The 12,376-nt window shown below is 41.9% G+C and overlaps 1 protein-coding gene across 1 annotated transcript; it reads right to left on the bottom strand.

The window, feature by feature from the left end:
- Positions 1–10,081: 10,081 nt before the first annotated feature.
- LOC134211241 (eukaryotic translation initiation factor 3 subunit E) lies at positions 10,082–12,208 on the bottom strand. Its single transcript, XM_062687941.1, has 3 exons — positions 11,984–12,208; positions 11,606–11,875; positions 10,082–11,254 (listed from the first exon to the last, which is right to left on the bottom strand). Exons 1-3 carry the CDS (start codon positions 12,071–12,073, stop codon positions 10,307–10,309), a joined length of 1,308 nt encoding a protein of 435 aa, XP_062543925.1. The 5' UTR covers positions 12,074–12,208; the 3' UTR covers positions 10,082–10,306.
- Between the last annotated feature and the right edge of the window lie 168 nt (positions 12,209–12,376).

Genomic DNA, 12,376 nt, shown 5'->3' on the forward strand with positions numbered 1-12,376 from the left:
GATCTTTACTGTACGGCAAATCCTTCAAAAATGCCGTGAATACCAGGTCCCAACGCACCATCTGTTCGTTTATTTCAAGGCGGCATACGACAGTATAGACCGCGTAGAGCTATGGAAAATTATGGACCAGAACAGCTTCCCTGGGAAGCTTACCAGACTGATCAAAGCAACGATGGATGGTGTGCAAAACTGTGTGAAGATTTCGGACGAACACTCCAGTTCGTTCGAATCGCGCCGGGGACTAAGACAAGGTGATGGACTTTCGTGCCTGCTGTTCAACATTGCGCTAGAAGGTGTCATGCGGAGAGCCGGGTGTAACAGCTGGGATACGATTTTCAACAGATCCAGTCAATTTATTTGCTTCGCGGATGACATGGACATTGTCGGCCGAACATTTGCAAAGGTGGCAGAACTGTACACCCGCCTGAAACGTGAAGCAACAAAAGTTGGACTAGTGGTGAATGCGTCAAAGACAAAGTACATGCTTGTGGGCGGAACCGAGCGCGACAGGGCACGCCTGGGAAGCAGTGTTACGATAGACGGGGATACCTTCGAGGTGGTCGAGGAATTTGTCTACCTCGGATCCTTGCTAACGGCTGACAACAACGTTAGTCGTGAAATACGAAGGCGCATCATCTGTGGAAGTCGGGCCTACTATGGGCTCCAGAAGAAACTGCGGTCGAAAAAGATTCGCCACCGCACCAAATGTGTCATGTACAAGACGCTTATAAGACCGGTTGTCCTCTACGGACATGAAACATCCCAAGTAACATTTCAAGTTTTATTCCGCTCTAGGAATGGTTTTCAAGATCGAATTACAAGAACTGACAATAAAACCCATTACTACAGGATTACCTTCTGATGACCACTATAAGAGTAATATATGTCCAAATTGTTGAGATCAGCAATATCCGAACCCAATTGTTTCGACTAAGCTAGTCGAACCCACAGCGATCCAGCTGTCATCGAATATTACTAGCGCGATCTGCGCGCCTTTGTGTTGATGACGTAAACGTCATTCGTTTTTAAACTCTGTACTGTTTCTGAAGTCAATTAAACTAGTCGTGTTCGTTGTAATCACTCGTGTTCTCGTTTTTATTCCGGTATCACTGCCTATATAAACCTCTTTAGGTTATGGGCCCAGTGCTCGCGTTTATCGGAAAAAGTAAAAAGTGAGAAAATGGACCGAGAAGTGGAAACACTCCGAGTGCCACAGGTCGAAGGGTCGAACTACCCCCTATAGAAGTTCCGGATGCTGGTTGTCCTGCAGGAGCATGCGCTCCAGTATTGCATCGAACAAGAAGCGGGCGACGTGAAAGAATTGATTGTGTAGGTCGAGGCTTATGCTGCTGTCCGGGAGCCGAAGGCGAAAGCGACGGAGAAACGGATGAAAAAGGATCGTCGTTGCAAGTCGCTGCTGATTTCACGAATTAACGACAATATGCTGGAATACATCCAAGATAAAGAGTCTCCGAAGGCTGTCTGGCTGGCGCTGGAACGAGTTTTCAAAGAAAAGTATAGCCAGCCGCCTGCACTTGCAGAAGAAACTTCTCACGCTGCGACATAATGGTGGCTGTCTACAAGACCATTTTCTAACGTTCGAGAGAATTGTCCGGGAGTATAAGTCAACAGGTGCAAAGTTGGAAGACATCGATGTTATTTGCTACTTGCTTCTGACGTTAGGGCCCGATTTCGCGACTATAGTAACCGCCCTGGAAACGATGCCGGAGGACAAACTTTCGTTGGATTTCATTAAGTGCAGATTGCTTGATGAAGAAATAAAGCGTAGCGGGGAGAATGGTAGATCGCGGGAATTAAAAATGGATGCTGCCGCATTTAGCAGCGCAAGCGGTTCGAAACAACATAAGAAGAAGAATATAAAATGGAAGTGTTTTGGTTGTAACCGAGAAGGGCATAAAATCGCCGACTGCCCGGAGAAGAATAACGTGAAGAAGAAAGAATCGAAGAAATCCAGTGCGCACTTAGGAAAATTAGAGAAAAGTGTTTGCTTCCTTAGTGGCGAGTGTGATGAACTTTCGAAAACGAGCTGGATAATTGACTCTGGATCGTCAGAGCATCTGACGAATGATCGGCGATTGTTCGCGAAGCTTTTCCCGATGAAAGAGCCAATGTATATCTCGGTGGCTAAAGAAGGAGAATCCATTGTTGCCAAAGAGTATGGTGATGTGCATATGTTTACGGTATTTGGGGATAAGTTGATTCCTGTTACCCTCAAAAACGTTCTGTATATTCCGGAAGCACGAGTGAACTTATTATCCGTACGAAAAATGGAAATAGCTGGGCTGAAAGTTGTATTCGCGGAAGGTGTTGTACGTATTGAGCATGATAAGGAAGTGATTGGCATCGGTGAACGTCGCGGTAAGCTCTATGAGCTAGATTTTCATCGTGGAAAGTTGGACAAATCGGTGTACTATACGTGTGGTCGTGTGCCAAAAGAGCTTGAACTATGGCATCGACGTTACGGGCATCTGAGTGCGAAGAATATAAAGCTTTTGATGGACAACGAGATGGTCCATGGATTAAATGCTAAGCTGAAACGTTCTGATAGTGAATTTATCTGCGAATCTTGTGTTGCCGGTAAACAAACTCGTAAATCGTTTGCTGTACGTGAAAATAAACAATCGAAGCGGATTCTGGAGCTTATCCATTCGGACGTTTGCGGCCCAGTTACTCCAGTGGGTATTCGAGGCGAACGGTATTTTGTAACTTTTGTTGATGACTTCAGCCGGTTCACGATAGTGTTTCTTATAAACTCGAAAGATAGAGTAATGGACTGCTTTAAAGAATACGAAGCAATAGTGAGTGCGAAGTTCGGTGTGCGTATATCTCGGTTGCGCTGTGACAATGGTGGCGAGTATATCGGTCGCGAGTTCCAAAAGTTCTGCAAACAGAAGGGAATCATGATGGAGTGGACTGTTCCTTATAGCCCCGAGCAGAATGGCGTGAGCGAACGGATGAATCGTACGCTCGTGGAGAAAGTTCGTTCCATGCTTGGCGACTGTTGTATTGGAAAGGAGTACTGGGGCCCAGCGATCGAAACAGCTGCGTTCCTGGTGAATCGCAGCCCCGCCAGTGGAAATGGGAAAAAGAAGACACCGTACGAAATTTGGGAGGGTCGTAAGCCAAACGTTCGTAACCTGCGTGCATTCGGTGCAAAAGTGTATGTTCACATTCCCAAGGAGCGAAGGAAGAAACTAGACGCCAAATCCTGGAGAGGAGTTTTCTTGGGTTACGCACCCTGTGGTTATCGTATATGGAGACCAGATCAGCAGAAAATTGTCATAGCGCGGGACGTTATTTTCGTCGAAAATGAAATACCGACGATTTTAGAAGTGGATCCTAAATTGAATAGCAGTTCCGAAGTGTTTCCGGTACGAGTGGCTGAGAACGGTTCTGACGATAGTGATGCTGACGAAGAAGTTATTTCTGAAGAAGCAAGAGCTGGTGCGGATGAATCAGGTGGAAATTTCGACAGGTCTGGCGGAGAATCGGGTGAAGATACTGAGGAAGACAGTTACGACAGCTGTGTTGACAAAACGATCCGAGAAGAAGAATTTGACGAACCAGTGGAAGCAAGTTTACCGGGGTACCGATCAGCACGAAATCGGAAACCGCCGGATTGGCATCAAGACTACGAGATGAGCTACACGGGATTTGCACTGAACGCTACGAGCTTCGTCGAAAACTATCCAAGCACGCTGAAAGAAATGAAGAAACGATCTGATTGGAAGAAATGGCAAGCAGCCGTCTGCGAAGAGATGGATTCCCTTGAGCGGAACCAAACGTGGACCCTAACTAAGCTACCCAAAGGACGGGTACCTATCACGTGCAAATGGTTGTTCAAGGTGAAGCAAAATGAGGTCGATGGAACAAACCGCTACAAAGCTAGACTTGTAGCACGCGGATTCAGCCAGAAAGCAGGATTTGATTACGCTGAAACTTATTCCCCTGTTGCGCGTTTAGACACCGTGCGAGTGGTTTTGTCAATCGCAAACGAGCAGAGGATGACAGTACATCAGATGGATGTAAAAACTGCCTTCCTGAATGGCCATTTGAATGAAGTCATATATATGACTCAGCCGGAAGGTTTTCAGCGTGATGAACATTTAGTGTGTCGTCTAAACCGATCGCTTTATGGCCTGAAACAAGCCTCCAGGACCTGGAATACAAGATTCCACACATTCGTCAAAAGATTGGGATTCCGCAGAAGTCTGAGTGACCCATGCCTTTATATGAAGGGCTCTGAATGCAACCAAATCATCATTGTGCTGTACGTTGATGATTTGCTTATTGTTGGTCGGCAGCTGAAGGCGGTAGAAGTTGTCAAGCGGTGTCTGGCCAACGAATTTGAAATGACGGACCTAGGTGAAGTGAAAACATTTCTCGGCATGAGGATTGACCGGGACTTGGAGAAAAGAGTTCTTCGCATTAGCCAGAGAGGATTCCTAGAGAACTTGCTCCGTCGGTTCAACATGTACGACTGCAAAGCTGCATCGACACCCATTGAGTGCCGCTTACGTTTAAAGAAAGGGGAAGAAACTGAGCGTTCTGAGAAACCGTACCGGGAATTAATCGGTTGCCTAACGTACGTGACCTTGACATCCAGGCCGGACTTGTGTGCTTCAGTCAGCTACCTGAGTCAGTTCCAGAGCTGTCCTACTGAGCTTCATTGGGTGCATGCGAAAAGAATATTACGATATATTAAGGGGACACTTGATTTGGGATTGGAATTTTCTGCAAATAATTCGACACCGATAATGGAAGCTTTTGCCGATGCGGATTGGGCGAATGATCCTATTGATAGGCGTTCGCTTACTGGATATGTTTTCCGGGTATGTGGTGGAGTTGTGAGCTGGTCAACCAAGAAACAATCGACAATCTCGCTTTCCTCCACGGAAGCGGAACTGGTAGCGCTAAGTACTGCTGTTTGTCATGGAATTTGGCTGGAGCGTTTGCTGAGAGATTTGGCGACAGAACCGAAAACTCCTGTGGTGTATTATGAGGATAACCAATCTACAATAAGGGTGGTTGAAGAAGAACGTGATACCAGCCGAATGAAGCATGTCGATGTTAAGCATCGTTTCGTCCGTGATGAGATTCAGCGGGGGCGTATAGCTGTCCGTTATATTCCGACTGGTGAGCAAGTAGCGGACATCATGACGAAAGGCTTGCCGGTAAGTTTGTTCCAGAAGCACCGAGGAAGTTTGGGGCTCACATGTTCCAGATATTGAACGGGGGTGTTGAGATCAGCAATATCCGAACCCAATTGTTTCGACTAAGCTAGTCGAACCCACAGCGATCCAGCTGTCATCGAATATTACTAGCGCGATCTGCGCGCCTTTGTGTTGATGACGTAAACGTCATTCGTTTTTAAACTCTGTACTGTTTCTGAAGTCAATTAAACTAGTCGTGTTCGTTGTAATCACTCGTGTTCTCGTTTTTATTCCGGTATCACTGCCTGTATAAACCTCTTTACAAATGGCCCTCTCTAGATTACCAGTATAAACCTCTTATAAGAGTATATAAAAATCCGCCCGCCAAATAAAATTCAAGCCGCCCGCCAAAAAGGGAATTTGGCTGCGGCAGCTGTCAAAAATGTTGCTTTGATAAAGAGAATCAAAATCTTGCAAACAAATAATAACAAACTAAAGTGTTGATGAAAATCATGATGAGGATGACTACAAAATAATGCTTTTCAAGTTTTTTTCAATGTACTTTCATGGAAATGAGGTGCGCTCGATTTCATGGTGAAAGTTAGTGCAAAAATGAGATTGAGCACTACGCGCCCGCAAAATAATATAGTTTTGGGCAATGAATTTGAAATTATTATTACATGAATAACGTAAATCTTCACGAAATTAATTGATATTACACCCAAATATGTTTGTTTTTTTTTATATATTTTACCAAAAACGTGTCTTTTGCGGCGAAAACACCGTCTAATCATAAATTCCAGTGATAAATTTCACTGACTTGAAGATGGTTCTCCATTTCCAATATGGCCATCATAGATTTCGATCAGAAAAATGTTGCTCTTATTAAACACCGTTATAAACCCTTTGCAATGTAAATATTCTTATTGGGGTTATTCATTTGACCACATTACGACCCAAAATTATGGCTTTGATCAAGCTTTGAAAATTGAACTTATCATGCTTTTCGTTACAACTGTAGAGCTGCTAACAAGACCAGTCGACATTTGACGTTTGAAGCTTTTCGAGCAGATTTATTAGAGGTTTATTGACAGCAATAAGATCGCCAATAAATCTGAGCAACTAGCCATGGTGACTGCCGTCATAAATCCGCTATAAGAATTAAATAAATCTAACAAGCATGAAAATTGTTACTTGGGATGGACAATGCTCAAGGAGGACTTGCAAGCACTCGGAGTATTCGAGAGACGGGTGCTTAGGACCATCTTTGGCGGTGTGCAAGAAGACGGTGTGTGGCGGCGAAGAATGAACCATGAGCTCGCCCAACTCTACGGCGAACCCAGTATCCAGAAGGTAGCTAAAGCCGGAAGGGTACGATGGGCAGGGCATGTTGCTAGAATGCCGGACAGCAACCCTGCAAAGATGGTGTTCGCTTCCGATCCGGCAGGTACGAGACGGCGTGGAGCGCAGCGAGCGAGATGGGCAGACCAGGTGCAAAACGACTTGGCGAGCGTGGGGCGTATCCGAGGATGGAGAGATGCGGCCTCGAACCGTGTATTGTGGCGTCAAATTGTTGATTCAGTGTTATCTGTTTAGATGTAAACTAAATAAATAAAAAATGAAATAATAGTTGTGAAAAATCTTAGAGAGTTTGTCCATCGATTGATACAAAAATCATCAAAATCGGTTGGAAGATGGCTGAGTTATTAGCCCATACTTCCTGACCACTTTTCGTGACAGTCTCAAATTTGATTCTGCAGAATGACACCCCTATGTTTTCCCGAAGGACGTATTCTACGTCAAAAGCAGAAAGTAGGTATTTGAGCTATTTTTCACACCCATATTTACAAATTCTGACTCTCGATGACTAACAGTTGCCGATTTTGGTTATGCCTTCATGGGTTGAGTGATCCAAGCTCAAAATATCCTTTCAGCATCAAATTCAGAAAATATTGAACTTTTTCTTGTCCTCCCTTAGGGGCAAGCCAGAGTAAACGCGACGTGCGATGCGATGCGACGCGACGCGATAGTGCAATTTGACAAACTGTTGATAATTATTGTTATTTTTTTTACGTGAGTCGCGTCGCGTCGCATCGCTCGTCACGCTTACCCTGGCTTTCCCCTTATTGTAATGTTAATACATGTAATACATGTAATCCCTTATTGTCTAAGAATGTCTAACATTCTGACTCTCGATAACTAACAGTTGGCGATTTTGATCATGCTTCCTGGGGTTGAGTGTTCCAGCATCAAAATAAGAAAATATTGAACTTTTTCACACACTATTATTTACTCGATTATTTACACATTCTGACTCTCGATACTGAATTCACCTAGATTCGAACTGTTGAACTCTGGAATGGAAAGTGCTTGCTATACCACAAAACCATTGGAACACACTAAATCTATAGTATAGAATCTATACTAAAAATACATTTTGAGGACTGTAAGACTCACTGGCCAATTTGTAACAGGTTCCGGGTTTTCTGCGAAAGTGACATCTATTCAGGCATGGCCAATCCCGGACCGTTTTCATGAAAATGGTCATATTTCTGCGTATAGCTAACGGATTTTTGATCTGCAGCCAGCATTGGTCGGCATATTAGTTCTAATTAATTGCATATTATTTGGCAATTCGGCCGTATGAAAATCATTTTTTTGTTAAATATCTTAGCTTGAATATCTGTGTTCCTCCAAATCACGTGGATTCTTTTTAGCAAATTTCATATGAATTTGTCCATTTCCAAACATGTGCTGTGCGCATGCACAGCCAAGATATTTAACATATAAGTTCTATTTTCTGGGGAAAGTATGAAACATGTTGGAAGTAAACGTCACATAAAATGACAAGCAGAATAAAAAATGCATTTTTAACATACTCTCAAAGAACCCGGAACATCTCCGGTGGCCAAAAGCCAATCTAGAGGGAATGGATGGGAAAATAATACTATAAGAGTGTCTACGTCCGATGGTCTCGGTTTTATCAAAATCGGATTATTCTACGCAAAGTTATGCTGATTTGAATTTCGACAAAATTATGCCTATCTCAACCTTTTTGTTTAAGGACATAGTTGGAAGAGTACCACGATGGCAGTCAATATGGCACCAGACCTTCCACGGGTCAACCCCACACCTCCCGCACTCCTCTCCCACCAACATTCGGATGCATCGAACAGCATCGAACAAAAGTCTAATATTGAATTTACTAACTTGTTCACTGCATATTTATTCACTTCCCGTGATAATGTACATGTTTATCCAAAGAGTCTCATGTATTTCGGCTCGAATATTATCATAAATCAGCAGTTTCGTGCCAATTTAATAGCCGTTCGCGATTTGGTGGGTTAATAATTGTATGTTCAGGAGCTGCCTCCAACTGCAACATTGCCTGGACGAAGGAAACTTCCCAGATCGTTGGAAACGGCAGAAGTTGGTGCTATTGCCTGGGAAATTCCCGGGCGATTCTTCGGCATACAAACTGGTAAGTTGTTAGTGAAGGTGATCCTGAATAGATTGACAAACTATACGGAGTGTGCTGGTGGCTTATTAAGCAAGGGGAAGGTGGGGAGACTTGATCACCCCCTGTTTTATCGAGAACTAAAGTATTTTTGTTACAGCGTAGTTTTTAGTATAGATCCTTCTAAACAAATGACCTTGATGTGGTGAGTTATTTCTTGGATTGACAACCTTATTTATTGTGGGCGATTTGTATGTTTTGACCTTCCTAAAAAAAAATTTATTGGCCACGCAAAATTTGAACAACTTTTCATAACAATGACCCAATGCTTTCCTTTTTATCACAGCACAAAGCCATAAATATGCTTAATGATCTGTACTGATGAAAATGTCAACATTCCATCATAGTTTTAGGATATTTGGATTTGAAGTTATAGCCTCAATATGGGGACACTTGATCCCCCATTAGTTGCACATACAAAAATTTGGCGAAAAAATTCAAAAAAATATAAATGTTTTCTCAGGCTTCTAATTTTTTGTAGATTTGACAGATTTGATGAAGGGTTGGCAGGAAAAATTATTTATTGCGTAGATATTCTCAGGTAGATATCATAGAAAGGGAATCAGGTCTTCCCAAATTTTAAAATTGCACGTGCTGTCGAATTCAATATCAGAAATCGTTCATGTATTCGCACAGCAATTCGAAAAATCAGCGTATTTGAAGGAATTTTTTTTTTTAAATCTGAAGGCACCTTTCTAATTTTATCAAAGCAATTTCTTGGAGAGAGATCAATTTCCCCCAAATATTTTAAAAGTCGAAAATCGATTGTGTATCAATAACAACAATAATTTAAGGACTGTCATACATCAGTAAAGTTAAATACTATATTTCTTAGAGAGTCTGTGTGGAAATCGCGTATGTTTATTTACTTTTGGCTGTGATACATCGGAAATCAGAAAAGGGGATCAAGTCTCCCCTATGGGTTCCACAAAAGCCGTTCTACCATCGAAGCAATTCGGTCGGTAACGGAAACGGCTAAGATAGCGCGTGGTTTATATAGGAGAGGTATGAGGTACTGTGCATTGATTACACTAGATGTTCTTCTTTTTCTTTTTATTGGCATTAAATAAAATATCTTTTGATATACCTCTACTGAGGATATTATGCAACAAACGCACGCATGAATTAATAATATGAAACTTTTTTTATTTTTATTTTACGAACAAAATATAACGTCAGTCAGTCAAAAACAAAACAATGAAAATAAATTTCTCACAGCACAGCTCTTAGATCCTATCAGAAAGCAAACCAATGAAAAGGAATTTAATCTGCAAAAAGAAAGAACAGAAAAAGGTGCTTATTCCTTTCTTTGCAATGAGATGTAATTTAATTGTAGCAAAGTGGAAACAATTTGATATGACAATCGGCCCAAATAAAACAGCATTAAAAATTGCCTTTCCTTAGTTTATTTATGTTTTTCTTCCGTGTTTTATGATAGATTATGGTTAGTAATTGTATCATTCTATCTAAACTGCAGTAGGCAATAGTTTTATCCTGAATGTCGTAAATAGGGAACAAGTTGGTCTTCTCTTTCCGTGCTTTTCTTCGGGTTTGATGGTTACGATTGAATTAAAAATTTCACTTTCACTTTTGTACCTGTACTTCTTGCTTCGATTTAGTAATACTTCCAATTTCCTTCACCAGATTCTTGAGTTTTAGCTTTTTGCTTGCGCTCCACCAGAACGGTAAGCGCTTCGGAGCGTACTGAAAGTGAGTCAATCTTTTCCACCAACTGCTGATACGGAGAGAGAGGTTGTGTTCCCATTACGACATGACCTAGCTTGGAATCGATCTTGGCATCCAAGCGTGCATTACGGATCAGATTTACGATCCAGCATTCAGCTTCGTCTGGTTCCATGTTCAACTTATCGGCTAACATTCCAATCGTAATACACTGATGGATACGACAGAACGTCTCAAAGATCATTAAACGAGCGTTTTCGATGAATTCTTGCAAACATCCAATAATGAAGAAATCGTTAACAATTACCGTCTGGCACTCGTGCAGCTTCATCCGAGCACCCTCGAAGTCGAAGTTCACATACAAGTGCTCTAGGAATTCAGTAATTGGATCACGATAAGTGTAAGACTCCTGTTGAATAATCTTGATCAAATCCTTCAAAGCGTTTCGCCGGCCTCGGTTGATGATGACAGCGGTGGCCAGATAGCGCAAAATATGCGGACACATTGTCTGAATCGCATTCAGATACAGAGGCTTGTACAAGAACATCTCAATTATTAAGTCACGTCCTTTGGCATGATTGAAGAAGACCAAAACACTCCAGTGGATTAACCAAGTGCGCTGCTGCAGTACCTCAATCGGCGAGAAATTATGATTATCGATGAAATCTCGCAGCCGGGTCAAATCTTCCAAAGCGGTTGGCCAGTTCAATGTCAGTATTTCGGCGGCAAGTTTGCCCCACAGGACGTTCAAATAATTCTTATCGGTTGGCTCCATGACCAACAAACATATGTACAAGTAGGAAATCGAATCCCGATAATTACCACACTCGTACAGATATTTGGCCAGCTTTTGGGCACTCTTAATGATGTCATATTTGAACTGAAATTAATAAGCATTATTAGTTTAGCACAAAAATAAATTATCAAAATACCTTGATGTGTCTAACCCAGTATTGATTTACAAGAAACAATAGCAAAAATGAACATCAAATTGTAATGTAATTATTTGAAGTACAGTTTTTGGTTTCGCCATGCAGCTATTGAATGCTACAAAATATGTTATTATGGTAAATACATTATGTATTATTTTCTGACCACAAGATATTATATGATATAAAAAATCCAATAAGGCTCGATCCTAAAAACTGCTTGCTGAACACTTAAAATGTAAATAAAAAATCGCATTTAAAAAGCTACTGGCTTTGACACCAAAGAATTTGAGGAAGCTTACATCGAATTCTTGCTGCAAGGCATGCACAATCGATTTGGAATCTTTCATTGAGTCCGGATTCTTAAGCTCTTCCATACACTTCATCAGTGGAGCCACTTCCGTCTGCAGTTCTTTCAACTTAACCAACACATTGGATCTCCTTTTGGACAACTCCTCCGGTAGCTCGTTGCCCATGTTTAAACGCTCACGAATGTCCATGGTGTAGTCCACCATGTTCGTCTTGCTGACGGTTTGCAAAATAAACTTCAACAGCGACGTTTGATCATAAATCTGAAGAAAAAAAAAAGTTCATTTATTCGGCGTTCCATTTCCTCGGGTTTAGTTGACGCAGTAGTAGAATAAAACCCAACACCATCAAGTAAAAGAAGATTAGCTTACGTTTTTCTGCAGCAGGAACTCCAGCAACGGAAAGGTCAAATGCCGGTCGAGATATTGGCAATTTTTTGCCGTCAAATCAAACTTGGCCATCCTGGGAATCGTAGCACTTTCAATTTTGGTCGTAATTTGCGTAAAACGTAGAATTAAAACACTTTTACCAGCACGACATGTGGATCGTCTGATGCCCTGACAGTGCAACGTTTTGGAAGAAGGATAAAAATGGATGACGTTTAGCGGCGGCAAGAAAGGTTTGACGGATGATTTTCGTGTAGTATTCGAAGCGACATCTGCTGTTGATTGAGAACACTGCAGAAAAAATGGTACATATATGTACACAGAAAAAAAATCCATGGTAAAAGTTACTATTTCGTAAACTATACGGCTTATTTTTGA

Source organism: Armigeres subalbatus, chromosome 2 (genome assembly GCF_024139115.2).
Source record: "Armigeres subalbatus isolate Guangzhou_Male chromosome 2, GZ_Asu_2, whole genome shotgun sequence".
Taxonomy (NCBI): domain Eukaryota; kingdom Metazoa; phylum Arthropoda; class Insecta; order Diptera; family Culicidae; genus Armigeres; species Armigeres subalbatus.